Source organism: Tachypleus tridentatus, chromosome 9, assembly GCF_004210375.1.
Source record: "Tachypleus tridentatus isolate NWPU-2018 chromosome 9, ASM421037v1, whole genome shotgun sequence".
NCBI classification, from domain to species: domain Eukaryota; kingdom Metazoa; phylum Arthropoda; class Merostomata; order Xiphosura; family Limulidae; genus Tachypleus; species Tachypleus tridentatus.
Window position 1 is genome coordinate 2,728,934 of NC_134833.1, and position 26,680 is coordinate 2,755,613.

The 26,680-nt window shown below is 29.6% G+C and overlaps 1 protein-coding gene across 1 annotated transcript; it reads right to left on the bottom strand.

The window, feature by feature from the left end:
• Positions 1-1,024: 1,024 nt before the first annotated feature.
• On the bottom strand, positions 1,025-25,215 carry LOC143224659 (uncharacterized; the record flags this gene model as incomplete). The annotated part of the gene is given in 6 exon segments (XM_076452801.1): positions 1,025-1,152; positions 8,867-9,132; positions 9,838-9,947; positions 15,944-17,491; positions 17,837-17,979; positions 24,995-25,215. Coding segments are annotated over 6 exon segments (2,414 nt in total), but the record flags the coding sequence as incomplete, so codon positions are not given.
• Positions 25,216-26,680: the final 1,465 nt, after the last annotated feature.

The window sequence follows — 26,680 nt, forward strand, 5'->3', positions numbered from 1 at the left end:
ATTATCTTACATTACGGACAACTAGCTCAGGTAGTCCTCATGTAGCTTCACTTATCTTACATTACGGACAGCTAGCTGTAGTAGTCCTCATGTAGCTTTACTTATCTTACATTACGGACAGCTAGCTCAGGTAGTCCTCATGTAGCTTCACTTATCTTACATTACGGACAGCTAGCTCAGGTAGTCCTCATGTAGCTTCACTTATCTTACATTACGGACAGCTAGCTCAGGTAGTCCTCATGTAGCTTCACTTATCTTACATTACGGACAACTAGCTCAGGTAGTCCCTCATGTAGCTTCACTTATCTTACATTACGGACAACTAGCTCAGGTAGTCCTCATGTAGCTTCACTTATCTTACATTACGGACAGCTAGCCAGGTAGTCCTCATGTAGCTTCACTTATCTTACATTACGGACAACTAGCTCAGGTAGTCCTCATGTAGCTTCACTTATCTTACATTACGGACAACTAGCACAGGTAGTCCTCATGTAGCTTCACTTATCTTACATTACGGACAACTAGCTCAGGTAGTCCTCATGTAGCTTCACTTATCTTACATTACGGACAGCTAGCTCAGGTAGTCCTCATGTAGCTTTACGCGAAATTCAATTCACGCGAAAACAAACAAACTTTGACAGCTTAAATGATATAATTACAAAATAAATAACTTTTCAAAATGCCACCTAGTAGCACCACATTAAACCAATTTCAAATACCTATGGTGGGCAAAGCACAGACAGCTACTGGTGTAGCTCTGTGAGTGGATCCAAAGAAACAAAGACAATCTTCAATAAGATAACGATAAATAATAATAAACTACTAGAAATAATAAAGTATTAAAAAGTGGTATATTTGTTAACTAAAAGAGATGTTTATTTAAAGAAACAGAAACATGTGATATATTAAAACTAATAATTATTAAAATAAATAAATGCAATATCTAATTTAAAATAACTGAAAATTGATACAGTATATAAAGTGCTTGTTCAGTTAATCTGTAAATAATTCGTTTTTCAACTTGCATGTTTCTTTCGCCAACACATCACAAATTCTGTCGAGTGCCATTGATGCTGTATTGCCATTATAAACAGGATGAAAACATCCACATTCAAGTTCTATGTGATATCCTAAACACGTTCTCTCGCACACCTGTAAAAATGAAAATAAACAGCAGATTATTTTAAAGTACTCTAAACCAAACGAAGTAGAACATAATAATGCAGGTGTTTTAATGTATTCTCAATCTTACTATAAGTGTAACGGTACACATGTTTTAAGTTAATCTTTACTGATAACCTAACAATAGAAGTACTTGAATGTATTCTAAATCTTACTGAGAACCTACCAATATAAATATTTTGGTGTATACTGGATCTCAGTGAGAACCTAACAATACAAGTATTTTAAAGTATTCTGAATCTTATTGATAACCTAACAATACAAATATTTTGATGTATACTGAGTCTTACCAAGAACCTAACAATACAAGTATTTTAAAGTATTCGGAATCTTATTGATAATCTAACAATACAAATATTTTGATGTATACTGAGTCTTACTAAGAACCTAACAATACAAGTATTTTAATGTATTCTGAATCTTATTGATAATCTAACAATACAAATATTTTGATGTATACTGAGTCTTACTAAGAACCTAACAATACAAGTATTTGAAAGCATTCTGAATCTTACTGAAAATTTTACAATACAAGTGTTTTAATGTATTATGAATGTTACTAAAATGTAACAATACAAGTGTTTTAGCGTATATTGAACCTTACTAAAAACCTAGTAATACAACTATTTTAAATGTGATCTGAATCTTACTGATGATGTAACAATAGTATTTTAATGTATTCTGAATATTACTAAAACCTAACAATAGAAGTATTTTAATGTATTCTGAATCTTACTATAAACCGAACTATAGATGTATTTTAATGTATTCTGAATCTTACTGAAAACCTAACATAACAATTATTTAAACGTACTTTGAAACTTACAAAAAACCTAGCAATACAAGTATTTAAATGATTCTGAATCTTACTGAAAACCTAACAAAACAATTATTTAAACGTAATTTGCAACTTACTAAGGACCTAACAATACTTGTATTTTAATGTAAACTGAATCTTGCTAAAATTTTAACATACATGTATTATAATGTGTTCTGGATGTTACTAAGAACCTAACAATACAAGTATTTTAATGTATTTTGAATCTTACTGAGAACCTGATAACAAAAAATATTTTAATGTATTCCGAATTGTATTGAGAATCTATTAATACAAGTATTTGAATGTATTCTGAGTCTTACTGAGAACCTCACAATACAAATTTTTAACGTATTCTAAATCCTAATAAAAATGTAATAATACAAATGTTTTAATGTATTATGAATGTTACTGAAAATGTAACAATACAAGTGTTTTAACGTATATTAAAACTTATTGAGAACCTAGTAATACAAGTATTTTAATGTATTCTGAATCATGCTAAAATATAACAATACAAGTATTTTAATGTATTCTTAAACTTTCTGAGAACCTAACAATAGAAGTGTTTTAATCCAATCTCAAGCTTGCTGAGAACTTAAGAATACAAGTATTTTAATGTAGTCTCAATCTTTCGGAGTACCTAACAATACAAGTGTTTTAATGTTCTCTGAATCTTACTAAGAACCTAACAATAGAAATGTTTTAATGTAATCTGAATCTTACTGATAAATGAATAATAAAAGTATTTAATGTATTCTCAAGCTTACTCAGAATCAAACAATAAAAGTGTTTTAATGTATTCTGAATCTTACTGAGAACCTAACAATATAATTGTTTTAATGTATTCTGAAACTTAATGACGGCGTAACAATAAAAGTATTTTGATGTTTTTCGAATCTAACTGATAAAGTAAGAAATATATTAATGTATTCTGAATCTTACTGAAACCCTTACGATACTAACAACTTATTGTATTATGAAAAATACTGAGAATATAACAATATAAGAGTGTGAAATTATTCTGAATCTTACTAAAATCTAAAAATATAAGTGTTTTACTGTATTTGGAATCTTACTGAGAACCAAACAATACAAGTATTTCAATGTATTCTTAATTTTACTAAAATCTAGCCATACAAATGTTTTAATGTATTTTGAATCTTACTGGAACCTGACAATACAAATATTTTAATGTATTCTGAATCTTACTGATAATCTAACAGTACAAGTATTTGAATGTATTTTGAAACTAATTGAGAACATAACGATATAAGTATATGAATGTATTTTCAATATTACTATAAATCTAATAATACAAATTTCTAATGTATTCTGAACCTTATTGACAACCTAACAATATACGTATTTTAATATATTCTAAATCTTACTGAAAACCTTAAATATAAATATTTTATGTATTCTGAATCTTACTGATAACATAACAATACAAGTTTTATATATATTCTGAATCATTCTAACATCTAACAATACAAGTGGTTTAATATATTTTTAACCTTACTGAGAATCTAACAATACACGTATTTTAAATCTTACTGAGACCCTAACAATACACGTATTTTAAATCTTACTGAGATCCTAACAATACACGTATTTTAAATCTTACTGAGACCCTAACAATACATATTTTAAATCTTACTGAGACCCTAACAATACACGTATTTTAAATCTTACTGAGAGCCTAACAACACAAGTATTTGAATGTATTCCGAATCTTAATGAGACCCCAAAAATATAAGTATTTCAATGTATTCTCAATCCTACTGAGAAACTAAGAGTACAAGGAATTTAATATATTCTATATCTTACTGACCATCTAATAATACAAGTATTTGAATGTATCCTAAATCTTACTAAAATCTAACAATGCAAGTGTTTTAATGTGTTCTAAATCTTACTGAGAACCTAACAATAGAAGTGCTTTCATATATTCTGAAATTTACTGATAAGTGAACAATACAAGTATTTGAATGTATTATGAATATTATTGAGAATGTAACAATACAAGTATGTTAATGCATTCTGAATGTTACTGAGTACCTAACAATAGAAGAATTTGAATGTGTTCTGAATCTTACTAAAAATGTAATTATACATATGTTCTAATGTATTCTGACTCTTAGTGAGAACGTAAAAATACCAGTATTTTAATATGTCCTTGAATCTCACTGAGAAAATAACAGAACAAGTATTTGAAAGTATTCTGAATCTAGCTGAGAACCTAGTAATAGAGGTATATGAATGTATCCTGAATATTACTAAAAATCAAATAATACAAGATTTTAATGTATTCTGATCCTTATTGAGAACCTAGCACTATACGTATTTTAATATATTTTAAATCTTACTGAGAACCTAACAATACAAATTTTTTAATATATTCCAAATCTTACTAAAAATCTAACAAAACAAGCATTTTATTGTATTCTGAATTTTACTGAGAACCTAAACATAAGAGTATTTGAATGTATTCTGAATCTCACTAAATATCTAACAATAGAAGTGTTTTGATGCATTGTGAACCTAACTGAGAACTTAACTATACAAGTATTTGAATTCATTGTAAATATTACTGACAACCCAACAATCCAAGTATTGGAATGTATTCTGAATCTTACTGAAAACCTAACAACAATGAAAAATGAATCTATCTAAAAATGTAACATACGCGTATTTCAAAATGTTCTGAATCTTACTAAGAGCCTTACAATGCAAGTTTTTTAATGTAAACTGATTATAGCTAAAAATGGAACATACATGTGTTTAATGAGATCTGAATGATACTAAAAACCTAACAACACAAGTATTTTAAAGTATTCTATTTTTTACTGATAACTTAACAATAGAAGTATTTGAATGTATTCTGAATCTTACTAAGAAGCTAATAAGAAAAAAATATATTTTACTGTATTCCGTATTTTACTGTGAATCAAAAATACAAGTATTTGAATGCATTGTTAAATTTACTGACACCCTAAGAATATTAACAGTCTAATGTATTATGAGAAATACCGAGAACATAACAATATCAGAATATCAAAGTATTCTAAATCTTACTAAAATCTAAAAATATCAGTGTTTTAATGTATTGTGAATCTTACTGATAACCTGATAGTACAAGTATTTGAATGTATTTTGAATCTAACGAAGAATCTAACAATATAACTATATGAATGTATTTTGAATATTACTAAAAATCTAACAATACAAGTTTTTAATGTATTCTGAACCATATTGACAACCTAACGATATGCGTATTTTAATGTATTATAAATCTTACTGAGAACCTTAAATACAAATATTTTTATGTATTCTGAATCTTACTGAGACCTTAAGAATACAAGTATTTGAATATATTATGAATGCTACAGAGAACCTAACAGAACAAGCAATGTAATGTATTCTGAAAAATACAGAGAACGTAAGAATATGAATCTATTCTGAATCTTACTGAGAACGTAACAATACAATTATTTTAATATATGCTGAATCTTACCGATAACCTAAAAATACAAGTATTTTAATGTTTTCTGAATCTTGCTTTAAATCTAACAATACAAGTGTTTTAATGTGTTTTGAACTTTACTGAAAATCTAAGAATACAAGTATTCGAATGTATTCTGAATCTTACTGAGAACCTGACAGTACAATAAATTTAATGTATTCAGAAAAATACTGAGAATGTTAAAATATAAGAATATGAATTTATTCTGAATGTTTCTAAAATCTAGCAATAAAAATGTTTTAATGTATTGTGAACCTCACTGAGAACCTAACAATTCAAATATTTAAATGTATTCTGAATATTAATTGGAACGTATGAACAAAAATATTTTAATGTATTCCGAATTTTACTGAGAACCTAACAATACAAGTTACTTGATTACTTGCGTTGGCCAGTGGGCATTCTGGAGAGTGTGTCTAGCGGGCCACAAATACTCTTCGCCTTATCCATTCCGGTCAACAGAAGGTCGAATGTACTTCTGCTAATGTTACCGATGATCAGCTGATTCCTGCGACATCTGTATAGGACTTTGTTATGGATGTTACGAGAGATCCCAAAAGTGGTCCTGAGGATGAGAATTATAATTATTTCTTCTGAGTGCATGAGAGACTCTCTGATGCTCTGGTGTGTTGATTGCAGGGACAAGAGTGTTATATATTGAGGAAAGAGTGACATGTTTGTTGGTTCTGCTGCTACTTCAAGTTGATTAGCCTTCCCATTAAACTTGACACCATTGTGGTCTGAAACATACACAAAGGTGGGATATTTATCATGGAGATAAGATGCAGCCTCTCTCCATCCATCAGGTAGCCAGATACTCTGGATTCTCCGCAACACTGCCATGGAGTCGGTGGCAAACACAACTGTGGTGACATTAGGGGATTCTCGAACAAGCCATCCAAGAGTTTGCTTGACAGCATCAAGTTCCATCCTTGTGCTGGTTGTGTACAGGTGCATGCTCCATTCTTCTCAGTTATGGGTGTGCCAACCAGAAAAGTAGCAAATACCCAACATGCTCTGATTATCGCTGGTGTGTACGAGCCGTCTGTTGCAATGATGAGATATCCCTTCTGGACAAGTTCCTGGAACATCTCCTGGCATACCGCTCCGCTGCACCATGAGACCACTCTCTACAGTCTCTGCTAAACCTGACAATTACTGCAGGTTCCCACGGATATTCCTCTTATGCAGAGCAAAGTCATGGAAGTTGGTTGGATAGGGAATATAAATTGCAGATTTTCTTGCAAGTCAGAGAAGTTTCTTTAAACAACGACATCCTCTTTAGATGAGACCTAGAAGCTACTTCAAGTCTTGTGTGGCGTAGAGAACGTCGTTGTTGGTTGGATAGTTCAGCAGTGAAAGAGTACTCCCTTATAAGGATTTGAAGTCCATGCCTAATATTTTGCCAAGATTTGACAAACTGTATGGCTCTTAATGATGTTTGCCTTCTATGATACTTGGGAATCCAGCGAGCTGATGGAGTGCTGGCACTGGACTTGATTTGGTGCAACCCGTAATGATCCTTACTCAGTTGATTTTTGCTGAGTTGTACAAAGATAAATGCATAATCAACCACTGAAAGCTCAAGGCTACTATAGAGCATGTTGAAGTGACATTCCTTAGCATGCGTACCTTTTGCGGAACGAAGACCATTCATTTCTTTCGTGGCTCTAACAATGAGTTCATCCACATGCCTTAAAAGTTCATTTGTATGTCAAACACAATGCCTAGATAGCACAATGAGCCCTCCTCTGTAGTTTCTGTGCTTCCAAAGGTTGTAATGGGAATATCTGATGTGTCAGCACGGTTGTTGATAGTAAAAAACAGTGCTTTGACCTTTTTTGGATTAATCAGCACGCCATTATCTTTACATCAGTCTCTTATTTATTGCAGCCTGGGTTGAATCCTACTTGTGATCATTTCTGTAGATATCCCACTGGTATGAATCAAGATGTTATAAACAAAGGTTTTGATTCCGATATCAGAAGAAGAGGTTTAATGTGTTTTGAATTTTATTGATAATCTAATAATACAAGTATTTGAATGTATTCTGAATCTTACTGAGAACCTAACAACAAAAATATTTTAATGTATTCAGAATTTTACTAAGAACCTAACAATACATTTATTTTAATATATTCTGAATCTTACTGAGAACGTAACAATACAAGTGTTTTAATGTATTCTTATTCTTACTCATAAACTAACAATACACGTATTTTAATGTCTTCTGAATCTCACTAAAAATCAAACAATTCAAGTGTGTTAGTGTATTCTGCATCTTACTAAAAATTTAATAGTACAGGTGTTTTAGTGTATTCTGAGCCTTACTGAGAATCTAACAACACAAGGATTTGAATGTATTCTGAATCTAACTAAAAATCTAATAGTATAAATATTTTAATATATTTTGAATGTCACTGAGAACCTAACAATTTTACTAAAAATGTAAGAATAAAAGTATTTTAATGTATTCTGAATCTTACTAAAAATCTAACAATAGAAGTGTTTTAATATATTCTGAAACTTACTGTAAACCTAACAATACATGTATTTAAATGTAATCTGAATCTTACCGAAAACATAACAAAACAAGTATTTAAACATATTTTGAACCTTACTAAGTACCTAACAATACATGTATTTTAAAGTAAACTGAATATTGCTAAAATTGTAGCAATACAAGTGTTTAACGTATATTGAACCTCACTATGAACCTAGTAATACAACTATTTTAATATATTCTTAATGTAACTAAAATCCTAACAATAGAAGTATTTTAATGTATTCTGAATCTCACTGTGAACCTGACAATACATTTATTTTTGTATGTTCTTATTCTCATGAAGAACAATACAAGTATTTTAATGTAATCTGAATCTTTCCAAAAATATATCAGTACTTGTATTTTGATATATTGTGAATCTTACTAAAAATCTAACAATACACTTATTTTAATGTCATCTTAATCTCACTAAAGACTAACAAAACATGTGTTTCAATGTGCTCTGAATCTTACTAAAAATGTAACAATACAAGTGTTTTAATGCAATGTGAATCTTACTAAAGTCTAACAATACTTGTTTTTTAACATTAAAATATTCCGAATCTTATTATGAAGGAAGAGTACAATTATTTCAATGTATACTGACTCGTACTAAAAACCATGAATATAAGTATTTTGATATATTCTGAATCTTACTAAAAATCTAACAATTCAAGTGTTTTAATGAAATCTGAATATGAATATGAACGACATAAAATTGTGAAATTTATATGTTATTTGGATGTGACGACCTAAGTCACACGTGTATTTTAACTGATAGAATATAATTGCTTACAGAAGTCCTATATTTCTCTTCTTTGGAACTAAACTTCAGATTAGAAAAGTCCCTGAAACATTTGCTCCATGGCTCGCCTAGCCTGTTTATATCGTGTATTTTAACTTCGAGCTCAGTCTGGTCGTTGTATTTTATGTTGAAGCCAGTTTCAGACATGAGAGGAGTAATATCTGGCTCGTGGATGGCCACTCGGACTCCCATCTGACGACTATAGAGATCTAAGTAGTCTTCATTTCCAGGTTGTCCAGTCAGGAGAAGGCGTAAACCTGTAAGTTGTTTTCTGGAGTTAGTGAAAGATATAGAGTGTAAGTTCCTGACGTAACTAGTGTCTTATCTTAATGCAGAGATTTGAAGATTTATGTTTTGAACTTGTAATATATATTTCTAATAAGAAGAATTAAATCTGAATACTCATATGCACTCGCTCTTATAACTTCTGAAATATAGAAAGTAAACTGAATAATATATATTGAATATATAATTATTTGTAATTAATTAATATACTTCGATTATTGACTTCCGTTACAGAAACAATAATTCTTGATTCATTTCAGTTATTGGTGCAAAGGCTAACGAAAGTAACGTTTTCAAGTTACTATTCTTGAGTCGCAGAAAAGAATACTTTCTTATTAGAAGAAGGTACTTTTATTACAAAGTTAGATATAGACACTTTCTTGTATTAACGATGTTAATAAAACATTATCTCACAGATATGTTACCATAATATATTTTCTACAATAATTGTCTTCACAGTGGTTTTAAAACCTTATTTTCTAAGTGTAAAACTTCCCAAACCATCTATCTGTGATTTTTCGTTGTGAGTATTAATCTTTTACATTTTCTCTGAGTAGAATTATCTGTTTTGGATGTAGTTACTGTATTTTTTAATATCATGCTACAAACTGTTTTTCAACGTTATTAAAGCTAGAAATTATTTTAAAAGAATTACTTTCGTTGATGAAGAAACTTACCCCAGTTACTACCGAAAACAGTCGTATGTTTGTGTCCACCACTTGCACTTTTTCCGTGGTTAAACGAAAAACATTTACCGAATTCTGGATCAACGAACTCATAGAAGTCTCTGTGGATTTAGGAACAGTTTTGTTCATCGTTGGAGATCAGTCAGTGTATGGTAATAAAATAAAGAAAGATGAATTACATAACAAGTTCAATCGACACATAAAATATTCATTAATTATAAATATCACAAAATGAAATGTTTCAAAAGGTTCGTTTTAAATATAAAAAATTGTAATTACAAAAACTATCACTTTCTTAAGATGAATACTCCAATATTAAACTTGAATTTAGTTTTCCTACACTTCAGGTCAGAAAAGATGTTGACCTATCAACTGTACTTGAATAAACGATCCAATATTGTTAACATGAATTTTAAAGATGTTAAAAACACAAATTTACTTATTTTTTGTTTTAAAGCGCAATTTCTGGTGTAGGACTTGAGTAAATAATACTAGTAATGTCTTATAAATACTTTTTATAATAGGTGTTGAATGACATAATTCTTATAATCAATTATATATATAATTTTGATATATCTGTTGAGGAGCATTATATTTATAATCCATTGTTTAAATAATTTTAATATAGGCGTTTAGTAACACGATCCTTATAATCCATTGCATAAATAATTGTAATGTAAGTGAAGAGTAACAAAGTCATTATAACCCATTGTATAAATAATTTTTAATTTAGCTGTTGAGTAAAATTATTTTATAACCTGTTGTATAAATAATTGTAATGTAGGTATTGATAAACATAATCCTTATAATCTATTGTATAAATAATTATAAAGTAGGGGTTGAGTAACGATCTATAAAATTCATTGTATAAACAATTTTAATGTAGGTGTTGAATAACTTATTAATTTATTGTATAAGTAACTTTAAGGTAGATGTTGAGTAATATAATAATTATAATAAACTGTATAAATAATTTTAATGTAGGTATAGAGAAACATAATCCTTATAATAAATTGTATAAATAATTTTCAATATAGGTTTAAGTAACATAATCCTTGCATAAACATTTTATATCTAGCTGCTTAGCAACATAATCATTATAATCCACTGTATCAATAATTTTTAATGTAGCTGTTCAGTAATATGATTCTTATAATCTATTATATAAATAATTATAATGTAGGTGTTCAGAAATGTAATCCTTATAATCTATTGTATAAATAATTTTAATGTAGGTCTTCAGTAACATAATCATAATAATCCAAGGTATAAATAATTTTCAAGTTAGTTGTTGAATAACATAATCGTCGTAATCCATTGTACAAATAATTATATTGTAGGTGTTGAGTAACATAATCCCTATTATTCATTCTATAACTAATTTTTAATGTAGATGTTGAGTAACATAATCCTTGTAACTCGTTGTATATATAATTTTCCGTCAGGCGTGGCCTAGCATGGCCAAGCATGTTAAGGCGTGCGAATCGTAATCTGAGGGTCGCGGGTTCGCAGCCCCGTCGCGCCAAACATGCTCGCCCTCCAAACCGTAGGGGCGTTATAAGGTGACGGTCAATCCCACTATTCGTTTGTAAAAGAGTAGTCCAAGAGTTGGCGGTGGGTGGTGATGACTAGCTGCCTTTCCTATAGTCTTACACTGCTAAATTAGGAACTGCTAGTACAGATAGCCCTCGAGTAGCTTTGTACTAGCGGGGGGCAGGTGTTGAATAACATAATCCTTATAATCCATTGTATAAATGATTATAATGTAGGTATTGAGTAAAATATCCTTAAAAAATAACTTTATTAATAAATTATAATATAGGTGCTACATCTACAATACACAGTTTCAAACAAATTCAGGTCATGAATATAAATTAACAAAGGCTTCCAGCATTTATCCTGACAATTCTTTCTTTCATAGTGACCCACGAAAGTGTTAATTGTTAGGACCAGCAGTTCTGATTTCACGGTGTCAGTAAATTCGATTAATTAGCTGTATCAATAATATTGGACAAAAAAATCAAACCACCTTTAACGATAAAAATTGCAACAAATTGTCAAATACACAAGAAAACGACAATTAGACAGTTAGATAACATTCCGCTAGTATCTTAGCAGCACCTTTACTTAACAATGAGAGTTTACACTAAATGTTCTATGTGAATTTGATAACCTATACTACATAGCATGATAACCACAGATTGCAGGCCTTAAATAAAACTAGTAGGGTAAAATCGGGGTAGAAAATAATCAAGTGTATAAGATAAGACTAAGAATGTTATCATTTTGTTTCCTAGGTATTTTTTTTAGATCTTTAACAGATCACAAACGTCAGGACCACATGAAGTTTAAAAAATTAACAGATCACATACATTAGGATTACATGATATTTTATAAATTTTTAACAGATCACTAACACTAGGATTACATGATGTTTTATCAATCCTTAACAGATCACTAACACTAAGATTACATGATGTTTTATCAATCTTTAACAGATCACTAACACTAGGATTACATGATGTTTTATAAATTTTTAACAGATCACTAACACTAGGATTACATGATGTTTTATAAATTTTTAACAGATCACTAACACTAGGATTACATGATGTTGTACAAATTTTAAATGGATCGTTAACATTAGGATTATATGATATTTTATAAATCTCTAACAGATCATTACATGAAAATTACGTAATGTTTCATAAATCTTTATCAGATCACGAACATTAAGATTACATGATTTTATAAATATTTAACAATTCACAAACATTAGCATTCCATGATCCTTTGTAAAACTGTAACAGATCATTAACATCAGGATGACATGATAATTAATAAATATTTATCATATCACTAAAATTAGAATTTCATGATCTATTATAAATACTAAAAATATTACAAACATTAGGATTACATGATGTTTATAAATCTTTAACAAATCATTAACAATAGGATTATACGGTGTTTTATAATTTTTTACAGGTCTTTAACATTAGTATTATACGTTGTTTTATGTCTTTTAGCATATGATTCATATTAAGATTACATGATGTAAAGAATCCTTAACAGATTGTTAACAACACAATTGCAGGACCATTTATTAATCTTTAAAAAAAAGATCACTAACATTAGGATTATATATTGTTTTATAAATCTTCAAAATATTACTAACATTAGAATTACATGATGTTTTATCAATTTTCAACAAGTCACTAACATTAGGACTAGACGAAGTGTCATAAATCCTTAAAAGACACAAGCATGATATTTGTATATGTTACAAATCTTTAAACTTAACTTGTTCGTTTGTTTGTTTTAGAATTTCGCGCAAAGCTACTCGAGAGCTATTTGCGATAGCCGTCCCTAATTTAGTAGTGTAAGACTAGAGAGAAAAAAATGGTCATCAGCACCCGCCACCAACTCTTGGGCTACTCTTTAGCCAACGAACAGTGAGATTGACCGTCACATTATAACGCCCCTATGACTGAAAGAACGAGCATGTTTGGTGCGACGGGAATTCGAAACCGTGACCTTCGAACGCCTTAATCCACCTGCCCATGCCGGGTCTTAAACATAACTAACATTAGGATTACATGTTATCTTATAATTTTTAATAGATTACTAACATTAGTATTTTATGATTCTATGATGTAAAAAATCTTTAAGAAATCATTAAGAGCAGGATTATAAGACGTTTTATAATTTTTTTAAAAAATCACTAATATTAGGATTACCAGATGTTTTATAAATCCTTATCATATCACTAACATTAGGATTAAATGATGTTTTATAAATCTTTAACAGATAATAATTAACATTCGGGTTACATGATGTGTTATAAACATTTAAGACATCTTTAATATTAGGAATACATTATGTTTTATAAATCTATAACAGATCACTAATATTAGGATTATATGATGTTTTATGAATTTTGAAAAGATCATTATCATTAGGATTACATGACGTTTTACAAACCTTTGCCAGATCATTATCATTAGAATTACGCAAAGTTATATAAACGTTTGACAGATGATTAACATTAGGATTATATGATGTTTAATGATTTTTAAAAAGATCAGTAACATAAGGATCATATGTTTTTATAAAACTTTAACAGATCATTAACATCAGGATCACATGACATTTTATTATACTTTAACAGATCACTAACCTTAGAATTAAACAAAGTTTTATAAATCTTTAAATGATCTATAAAAAATATGAATTTATGACATTTTGTAAATTTTAACAGATCACAAACATCAGGACTACATGTAGTATTAAAAATGTTCAACAAATAACTAACATTAGGATTATATGATATTTTATAAATATTTAAATGATCACTATCGTTATGATTACATGATGTTTTATAAATCTTTAAACAATCATTAACATTAGGATTACATGTTGTTTTTACAAATCTTTAACAGGTCATTAACATTAGGGTTACATGATGTTTTATAAACCTTTAAGACATCATTAACATTAGGGTCGCATGATGTTTTATAAACCTTTAAGACATCATTAACATTAATATTACATGATGTTTTATAAATCTGTAACAGATCACTAATATAAGAATTATATGATGTATTGCAAATTTTAAACTTATCGCTAACATTAGGATTAGATGATGTTTTATAAATCTTAAACAGGTCATTACATCAGGATTGCATTATGCATTATAAACCATTAACAATTCACTAACGTAAGGATTATATGATGTGAAAAATATTTAACAAATCATTAATATTGGAATTATCAGAAGTTTTATAAATCTATTACAAATAATTAACATTAAGATTACATGATGTTTAATAAATCCTTAACAGATCACTGATGTTAGGATTACAAAATGTTTTATTATTCTTTACTAGATCACTAACATTATGATTTCATAATCGTTTATAAATTTTTAATACATCACTAACATTATAATTTCATGATCGTTTATAAATCTTTAACACATCACTTATATGATGTTATTATATGATGTTTTGCAAATTTTAAACATATCACTGACATTAGGATTAGATGATGTTTTAAAATCTTAGAGATTACTAACATTAGGATTACATAATGTTTAATAAATCTTTCACTGATGACCAAATTTGGATTACATGATGTTTTATAAATTTATTACAGATAACTAACATCAGCATTATATTCGGTTTTATAAATCCTTAACAGATAACTAATATTAGGATTATGTGATGTTTTATAAATCTTTAACAAATCACTAACATGATGATTTATATATATCTTTAACAGATCACTAACATGATGATTTATATATATCTTTAACAGATCACTAACATGATGATTTATATATATCTTTAACAGATCACTAATATGATGATTTATATATATCTTTAACAGATCACTAACATGATGATTTATATATATCTTTAAGAGATCACTAATATGATGATTTATATATATCTTTAACAGATCACTAACGTTATGATTTACATATATCTTTAACAGATCACTAATATGAACTTCTATTCACGAGTGTAAAGAAACCTGATTACAACTGGTAAACCCGGCTTTTAATGACATGTTTAAACCAACCTGATTACAACTAATCATCTCAACTTGTATTCACGTGTGTAAACCAATCTGATTATAACTTGTCAACTCAACTTTTATTCATATTTGTAAACCAACCGTTTTATAACTGATAAACCCAACTTCTATTCATGTATGTATAACAATCTCATTATAACTGGTCAACCCAACTTCTATTCATATTTGTAAACCAAATAGATTATAACTGGTAAACCCAACTTCTATTCACGTGTGTAAACCAACTTGATTATAACTGGTCAACCCCATTTGTATTCACGTGTGTAAACCAACTTGATTATAACTGGTCAACCCCACTTCTATTCACGTGTGTAAACCAACTTGATTATAACTGGTCAACTCAACTTCTATTCACGTGTGTAAACCAACTTGATTATAACTGGTCAATCCCACTTGTATTCACGTGTGTAAACCAACTTGATTATAACTGGTCAACCCCACTTCTATTCACGTGTGTAAATAATAGCAGTTAAAACTGGTCAGAACATTTACTCACGTTTCTTTAAGACAATCAGCTCCATTGAAACTACAGGAAGCAACGAATGTGTTAAATCTGTGTCCATATTTATATATGTCGTCAGTGTTTGGTATTAATATCACTCCCATATCAGTCAGGTCGTACGTTTTGGACATTTTTATAACTCTTAGAATGTTATCACCTGTAATATCTTCAGTAGATAAGAACCATGGATAATTATAGGTACTATATACGTTAGGATATGATGTAGACCCTGCTTCGTGTGACGAAGATTCAGGATATGCTGTGGACCCTGTGTTGAGTGACGAATGTTCAGGATATGCTGTGGATTCTGTGTTAAGTGACGAATGTTCAGGATATGCTGTGGATTCTGTGTTAAGTGACGAATATTCAGGATATGCTGTGGATTCTGTGTTGAGTGACGAGTATTTAGGATATGCTGTGGATTCTGTGTTAAGTGACGAATGTTCAGGATATGCTGTGGATCCTGTGTTGAGTGACGAATGTTCAGGATATGCTGTGGATTCTGTGTTAAATGACGAATATTCAGGATATGCTGTGGATTCTGTGTTGAGTGACGAGTATTCAGGATATGCTGTGGATTCTGTGTTAAGTGACAAATGTTCAGGATATGCTGTGAATTCTGTGTTGAGTGACGAATGTTCAGGATATGCTGTGAATTCTGTGTTGAGTGACGAATATTCAGGATGTGCTGTGGATTCTGTGTTGAGTGACGAATGTTCAGGATCTGTGGATTCTGTATTGAGTGACGAATATTCAGGATGTGCTGTGGATTCTGTGTTGAGCAACTCAGATTTATGAAATATTTTTTCTCCTGCGTGGAGAAATAGAGACTTAGAAAGCGCTCTGGATTCTGTGAAAAGTACTGAAGAATCAGGAATTTCTGTAGATCTTGTGGTAAATAATGAATATACAGGAGTTCCTGTGGATTCTGTGCTACGTAACAAAGATCCGGGAAGTTTTGTGGATTCTGTGCGAAGAAACAAAGATCTAGGAGTTTCTGTGGATTCTGTGTTAAGTAACTGAGATCCAGAAGTTTCTGTGGATTCTGTGCTAACTGACAGAGGTCTAAGAGTTTTTGTGAATTCCGTGGTAACTATCTCAGATTCATAAGTTTCTGTGGATTCTGTGGTAAGTAAGTGAGTTCCAGGAGTTTCTGAGGATTTTGTGCTAAGTAACTGAGATTCAGAAGGTTCTGTGGATTCTGTGGTGAGTAACTGAGATCCAGTAGTTTCTGTAGTAACTATCTCAGATCTAGTAGTTTCTGTAGATTCTGTAGTAACTATCTCAGATCCAGTAGTTTCTGTAGATTCTGTAGTAACTATCTCAAATCCAGTAGATTCTGTAGTAACTATCTGGGATTCGGAAGTTCCTGAAGATCCTGTAGAAGTTATCTCATTCGAATTAATTTTATGACTACAAAAATCGTTGTTCGTATCACACATGTTCTTCTGACAGTAGCACTGGTTGTCAAAGAGATTCCATGTACAAAGACTGTTCGTAACACAATTATTTTCAGAGTCAGAGTTCTCTACATAACTGTCCCTAAAATCGAAAACAAAACAATTATTCTCCACATACATCTCTATAAACATGGCAAAAAAAGCATTATTCATAAATATTTCTCTTAAATCGGGTAAGAGTCACTATTCTCCATATAAGAGTCACTATTCTCCATATATATCGCCCTGAAAGAGGAAACTTTCACATTTCTGTAGTTATGCCTTCACAAGGAAATTTTACAAAATCAATAAAAGTTTTGTTTAAAACTATCTAATTTTAACATTACACGTGCATCTAATTTCGCTATAACAAAATAAATCAACGAAGATACCTGATTTTAAACCCCATCATTAGATTTTCGTCTTTATAACAAAACAACCTACTTACCTGTTTTTGTTACACTGGTACACCAATTTCTCGACCTCCAAAGCTTTGTGAGCTAAGCTGTCTTTTACGACTTCTTGCCGCTTCAGAGGATTCAGAGGACAGACTGTGACAGCAGGAAACACTTGAACAGAAGCGAGTCGGATCTAATAAAAATTAAGAGTAAACCTGAGGACCTGTGATTAAAAGCAGTGAACTTCTGTAGCTCACTACGCTTTGATCGCCTTGAAAACAGTGAAATTCTGTAGCTCACTATGCTTTGATCGCCTTAAAACAGTGAAATTCTGTAGCTCACTACGCTTTGATCGCCTCAATATCTAAAACCGATGTTTAACTATTCAAGTTCAGCCAGAAAGGAAGGTGGGGTTATAATTTAGTTCCAAAAACAAACTCGTAGATTTCTAAGGTTCCCGAATAACACTAATGTATAAAAAATTCATTTAATCACAACTGTCTTTCGGTACAATGTTGTATTAATTTGCAATGTACTTCCAATAATATTACAACTTTAGAAATAATAGTTATTTTCAGTAATTACGCAAAAACAAATGGATAAACAAACAAAATCAATAATATTATTTATTGGAGGATAATAAATATGTCAACTACACGAACATAAAAAAATATATCAACTACTGGATCATAATAAATACATCAACTAGTGGAACATAATAAATATATCAACTACTGGAACATAATAAATACATCAACTATTTGAATATAATAAATATATCATGTATTGGAACATAATAAAGTACATAAACTATTAAAACATAACAGATACATCAATTACTGGAACATAATGAAGTACAATAAATTACTGGATCAAAATAAATTCCTCAAATGTTAGAACATAAAAAAGTACATCAACTACTTGAGGATAATAAATACATCAAGTACCGGAACATAATGAAAAACATCAACAATTGGAACATAATAAATATATCAACTACTGGAACATAATAAATACATCAACTATTTCAATATAATAAATATATCATGTATTGGAACATAATAAATACGTCAACTATTGGAACATAATAAAGCATGTCAACTATTAGAATATAATATATGCATCAACTATTGGAACATAATAAAATACATCAACCACTAGAACAAAATAAATACATAACAATTGGATCATAATAACTACATTAACTACTGGAGGATAATAAATACATCAATTACTGGAGCATAATGGCTGACTAGTATGCCACGTAGATTTTGTGCTCAATGTAAAGTTTATATTAAAGTTGGTGATAAAGCCCTTCATTGCTCTGGTGAGTGTCAAAAATGGTATCATTTAACATGTAAGAACTTAACTGAACAGGATTTGGAATATTTAAATGAAATTGGGAAAAGTTATGAATGTGATTTTTGTATGAGAAAAAGAAAGTTAAGCCTAAATAGTGAAACTCCATTAAGAAGGACTGTGTCCATTTCGTTAGAGGGGGAGACAGTTAATCTTGTTGAGAATAGTGAGCTTGATTTAAATATGGGGGAGGCAGATATGAAGTGGCTTAAGACAAAAGTTACTGAAATTTTGTCAAGACTTGATGACTTTCACTTAATTAAAGTAAAGGTCGAAGAATTAGTGACTTCTTTCAATATTATTCAGAGAAGGTAGAAACTATGAGTGAGGATATCACAACTTTGAGAGCTGAAGTTAAGGAGTGTAAACAGGAAAATAAAACATTAAAAGCATGAAAATGAAGAATTGTGGAAGGAGATGGCAAGTTTTCGGAGGAAGATGTGTGAAGCGGAACAATATTCTTATAACTATAATGTTTTGATTGGAGGTATTCCAGAGAAGCCTAATGAGAATTTGCAAGAAGTTGTTGAGAAGATTACAACTACTTTTGGGGTTGACTGTGCTCCTACAGATATTGACACTGTTCATCGTATAGGAAAGAAAACAACTGAAAATAAGAGTCCGAGACAGATTGTTGTTAAGTTTTGTCGTAAGCAAATTAAATTTGATCTGCTTAAACTTAAGAAAACTAAATTTCGCTCTCTTAATACTAATGATATTAAGGTCTGTAATGAATCTTATCCAGTTTATGTTAACGAACATCTCTCCCCATATTATCGTGATATTTTCATGCAAGCAAAACGAAAACAGAAAGATCTTGGCTATAAATTTCTTTGGGTATCGAATGGTAATATTCTTATTAGGAAATCAGAAACTACTCAGCCCATTGTTTTACGTTGCTTGATTGATCTTAATAATTTATAAATACTGCAATGGCTGATGATTTTGATGATATTGTTGGTGTTACACCAACTTTGTCTTCTCTTTCTGATTTACCAAATGTTTTTCTGTTGGTCATTTAAATTTAATACATGTTAATATTCGAAGTCTTACTCAAAATTTTGACCAATTTCTTGTTTTTTTTACAATCAAGCGTTGTTAAATTTCATATAATAGCTTTTTCTGAAACTTGGTTTGTTGAGGATGGATTTGTTTCCTTTTCGATTCCAGGTTACTCCTTTTATTCTTCATCTTCTGGTCTAAATAAGGCTAGTGGAGTGGCAGTTTTGTTAAATTTGAGATACTGACTATGATAAAAGAAGTGCAGTACATTAAGTCTGATGCTTTAATTTTATTTTGTATGATTCAAAATAAGAAATTTAATCTCTTTGTTGTTTATCGATCTCCTAGATTGCCTGTATTGAAATTTATTGATGAGCTTTCATTAGAATTGAATTTATACAAATATGATATTAATATACTTGTTGGTGATTTTAATATAGATGTTTTGGCATTTGATGATGTTTGTTATAAAAATGCATATTTTAAGTTTTTTGTCTGAGAACAATCTTCGTATTATTATTTCTTCTCCTACACGGATAACCAATGTTACTAATTCTTGTATTGATCATTTTTTTAATTAGTGGAAATACTATTAAAATTGTTATTCTTATATTGTTGAGAGTTTTTTGACCGATCATTTTCCAATTGTTTTATGTATAGACATTTTATCGGATCTAGAACATGTCTCAAATGTTCAAAAGATTAAGTTTAATGAATTGAGTTCTTGTTTGAATTTTTCAGATTGGTCCTGTGTTATGAATTGTTCTGATGTTAATGTTGCTTATGATAATTTTGCTGAAGTGTTAACTGATTGTATTCAAAGTTGTACTACTACTGTTTCTGTGTCACGAAAGTTTAGAAAAATTAAGCCATGGATTACCAGTGAATTGGTTTTGTTAATGATTAAAAGAGATAAGTTAAAAAAGAAAGTACATCAATTTCCTGATGATATTTATCTAAAGATTAGATTTAAGTGTTTAAGGAATTATGTTGTTAGCTTGACCCGTAAGACTAAATGGACTTATTATCATAACCTGTTTAAGAATGCTAAAACTATTAAACAGAATTGGAATATTGTTAACTCTATTATTGATGTTAAAAAAAAAATAAGAAATTTTGTAATTTTGGTACTACTGATTTATCTGATTTGAATTATTTTTTTGTTAATGTTGCTAAATCTACTTGCTCCAATCCTAAATTTTGTTCTCAGGGCATGCCTCCTGCTCCTTCTTCTTCTTGTTACCTATATCCTGTTACTGTATCTGAAACTATGAATAATATTTTCTCCTTATCAAATTCAGCTTCTAATGGTGTAGATGGTGTTTCGGTTAAGATTTTGAAAGCTAATGCTAATCTTTTGCACCAATTTTGACTTTTTAATTAATTTATCTTTTACTCAAGGGAAGTTTCCTAATGCTTTAAAGTTATCATTGGTCATTCCTATTTATAAATCTGGTAATATTTCTGATTTTACGAATTATAGACCTATTTCCTTATTAATACATTTCTCTAAACTATTTGAAAAATCTATGAAGATTAGAATTTTATCATTTCTTGATAGACATTCAGTTTTGTCTCCTTCTCAATTTGGCTTTCGGCCTGGGCTTGGAACGGAGGTTGCTGTTGCTAAACTTGTGGGAAATATTACAGAAGCTTTGGATTCTGATCTTCATCCAATTGCTGTTTTTCTTGACTTAGCCAAAGCTTTTGATTCTGTTAATCATAAAATATTGTTAAATAAATTATCTTATTATGGTTTTAGAGGCATTGTTTTTGATTGGTTTTTTTCTTACTTTCACAATAGAAAGCAATCAGTTTGTATCCATAATAATTATAGTGATTGGCTTACAATTAATGTTGGAGTACCACAAGGTTCTGTTCTGGGCCCTTTATTATTTCTCATTTATATAAATGATATTCTTTACCAACAGTTTTTTGGAGATATCCAAGCCTATGCCGATGATATTGCTGTTGTTTATAGTAAGCCAAATCTAATTAATGAAGCCATTATTTCTAGTGATCTTAATAAAATTAAAATTGGCTTTTCTGTAATGACTTATCCTTAAATATGTCTAAATCTTTTCTTCTTCAGTTTAACCTTTATGGTGTCATTCCAGCTTTTCCTTCTATTTTTATCATTCTAGTGATTGTTATACTTACCCTAATTGTAAGTGTCCCAAATTGACTCAAGTTTCCTCTGTTAAATATTTAGGAATTATTTTAGATCGAAAATTAAATTGGCAATTTCATATTAATTCTTTAGTTAATAAATTAAAATATAGTTCTATGCTAATTTTGAACTTAGTCATTGTGCTCCTTATCATATTTTGTTAAGTATATTATGCTCTCTTTCAATCTTTCTTACAATATTGTATTTCAATTTGGGGTGGCACATATAAGACTTTTTTAATTCCTATTCACAAGTTGCAAAAAAAGTGTTTTCTCTCTTATTTTTACTCATAGGCTTGATACCGATTTCAGTAAATTTAACTCCCCACTTTCATATGATAAACTTTATTTATATTTTTTAGCTTTATCTACATTGCATGTTTCTTTTAATAGGCCTTTTAAAGTCACTTCATATTTTACACGACTTCAATCTTTTTTTCCAATTAATGTACCCACACCACGTAAAACAGTTACACTTCATCAATATCTTTATTTGGCACCTCGTATTCATAATTTTATTCCTTATAGTATAAGATCTTCTATTAATCGTGTTAATCAAAAGAAATACTTAAAACAATGGATCTTAAATACTGATTATAATATTCTGGGAACTTTATATTGATTTTGTAAGTTTTGATTTTACATTATTATGTGTTTAACCATCACAGGACGAGTTAACTCTTTGTTGATGGTTTTATATTGATATTTGATTTTTTGTGTCTAATTTATTGCTTAATAAATTTATTATTATTATTATTATTATTATAATAAATACATCAACTACTGGAACATAATAAAGTACTACAACTACTGAATAAAAAATACATCAACTATAGAACATAATAAAGTTCATCAACACGTTGAGAATAACAAATACATCAACTATGGGAACATAATAAATACATCAACTTTTGGAAGATAATAAACACATCACTACTGGAACATAACCAAGAATATCATTTATTGAAACATTATAAATACGTCATCTCTTGGAACATAATAAAGTATATCAACTATTGGAACATAATAAAGTGCATCAATACTTGAGGATAATAAATACATCAAGCACTGGAACATACTAAAAACATCAACTACTGTAATATAATAAAACATCAACTATCGCAACATAATATAGTACATCAACTACTGGAACAAAATGAATACATCAACTATTGCAACATAATAATTTCATCAACTACTGGAACATAATAAAGTACATCATCTATTGGAACATAATAAAAACATCAACTATTGTAACATAATATAATAAATCAACTATTTGAATATAATAAATATATCATGTATTGGAACATAATAAAGTACATCAACTATTATAACATAACAGATACATCAAGTACTGGAACATAATGAAGTACAATAAATTACTGTATCAAAATAAATTCATCAAATGTTAGAACATAATAAAGTACATCAACTATTGAGAATAATAAATACATCAAGTACCGGAACATAATGAAAAACATCAACTATTGGAACATAATAAATACATCAACTCTTGAAACATAATAAACACATCAACTATTGGAACATAATAAAGTACAGCAACTAATGGAAAATAATAAATGAATTAACTACTGGAGGATAATAAATACATCAAGTACTGAAACATAATGAAGAAAACCAGCTACAGAAACAAAATAAATACATCAGCTATTGGTACATAATAAAGTATATCAACGAATGGAAAATTATAGAACATCAACTACTGACACATAATAAAAACATCAACTACTTGAAGAAAATATAGTACATCAACCAGTTGAACGTAATAAAATACATCAACTATTGGAACATAATATAAAAATCAATTACTACAGGATAAAAAAAACATCATCTACTTGGACATAATAACTATAGCAACTACAGGAACATAATAAAATACATCCACTATTGGAACATAATTAATACATCAACTACTGGAACATAATGAAAAAGAACAACTACTGAAACATAATGAAGAAGAACAACTACTGGATCAAAACAAATACATCAAATAGTAGAACATGTTAAAGTACATCAAGTACGTGAGGATAATAAATACATCAAGTACTGGAACATAATGAAAAAACAGCAACTATTGGAACATAATAAATAAATCAACTATTGAAGCATAATAAAGTACATGAAATAATGAAGAATAATAAATACATCATATATTGGAGCATAATAAATACATCATATATTGGAACATACTATGGAACATGATCTAAAGGAACAAAATAAATACATCAACTACTTGAATATTATAAGGTACATCAACTACTAAACATAATAAATATATCAACTATTGAAACATAATATAGAAAACCAACTTCTAGAACAAAATAAATGTTTCAAATATTGGAACGTAATAAAGTGCGTCAACTACTGTAACATAATGAATACATCAACTATTGAAACATAATAAATGTATCAATTAGTGGATCATGATAAAGTACATCAACTATTGGACCATCAATTATTGGGTCATAATAAAGTACATCAACTACCGGATGATAGCAAATAATAAATTAATTTGTTTGATTAACTAATTTTGTTAAATTTGACACCTACACAGTTGTGTGAAATAATCAGGTTATATTTTAAAGTAACAATAACCCCAAGTACACATAACTTCTTATGAAGAGCTCATGATATTAGTCACTTTACTTGCCTACCTCATTTTTTATCAACGTTGGGTAAGTAAAGTAATCTTTAACTATTCTGAAAGTGAGAACAGAAAGACCTCCCAGGTTAGATAAAAGAACGAAAAGCCAGAAAAGCTTTCGGAACCCACATTTAGAATAGACTATTCTGGAACATCCTGCTGCCGATATGGTGTCTCCTAAGAAAGTTTTCGTCTTTGATCCAAATGTTTCTTCTTTTCCTTCCTTCATTTCCATTCTTTGAAAAAATTGAAAAACATTGTGTAGTTAACCAACTCTACAAGATAACTGTGGTAAGTGTTGTGTAGTTAACCAAATGTACTATAAAACTGTAGTAAGTGTTGTGTAGTTAACCAACTATTCTGAATAACTGTAGCAAGTGTTATGTAATTAACCAACTGTATCATGTATTGTGTAGTTAACCAACTGTGCTACATACCTGTAGTATGTGTTGTATAGTTAACCAACTGTACTATAAAACTGTAGTAAGTGTTGTAGAGTTAACTACCTCTACCAGATAACTGTAATAAGTGTTGTGTGGTTAACCAAATGTACTATATAACTGTAGTAAGTGTTGTGTAGTTAACCAACTATTCTGAATAACTGTAGCAAGTGTTATGTAATTAACCAACTGTATTACGTATTGTATAGTTAGCCAACTGTACTATAAAACTGTAGTAAGTGTTGTGTAGTTAACCAACTCTACCAGCTAACTGTAGTAAGTGTTATGTAGTTAACCAAATGTACTATATAACTGAAGTAAGTGTTGTGTAGTTAACCAAATGTACTATATAACTGTAGTAAGTGTTGTGTAGTTAACCAACTTTACCAGATAACTGTAGTAAGTATTGTGTAGTTAACCAAATGTACTATATAACTGTAGTAAGTGTTGTGTAGTTAACCAACTATTCTGAATAACTGTAGCAAGTGTTATGTAATTAACCAACTGTATTATGTATTGTATAGTTAACCAACTGTACTATAAAACTGTAGTAAGTGTTGTGTAGTTAACCAACTCCACCAGCTAACTGTAGTAAGTGTTATGTAGTTAACCAAATGTACTATATAACTGTAGTAAGTGTTGTGTAGTTAACCAAATGTACTATAAAACTGTAGTAAGTGTTGTAGAGTTAACCAACTCTACCAGATAACTGTAGTAAGTGTTGTGTAGTAAACCAAATGTACTATATAACTGTAGTAAGTGTTGTGTAGTTAACCAACTATTCTGAATAACTGTAGCAAGTGTTATGTAATTAACTAACTGTATTATGTATTGTGTAGTTAACCAACTGTGCTACATACCTGTAGTATGTGTTGTATAGTTAACCAACTGTACTATAAAACTGTAGTAAGTGTTGTAGAGTTAACCAACTCTACCAGATAACTGTAGTAAGTGTTGTGTAGTTAACCAAATGTACTATATAACTGTAGTAAGTGTTGTGTAGTTAACCAACTCTACCAGATAACTGTAGTAAGTATTGTGTAGTTAACCAAATGTACTATATAACTGTAGTAAGTGTTGTGTAGTTAACCAACTATTCTGAATAACTGTAGCAAGTGTTATGTAATTAACCAACTGTATTATGTATTGTGTAGTTAACCAACTGTGCTACATACCTGTAGTATGTGTTGTATAGTTAACCAACTGTACTATAAAACTGTAGTAAGTGTTGTAGAGTTAACCAACTCTACCAGATA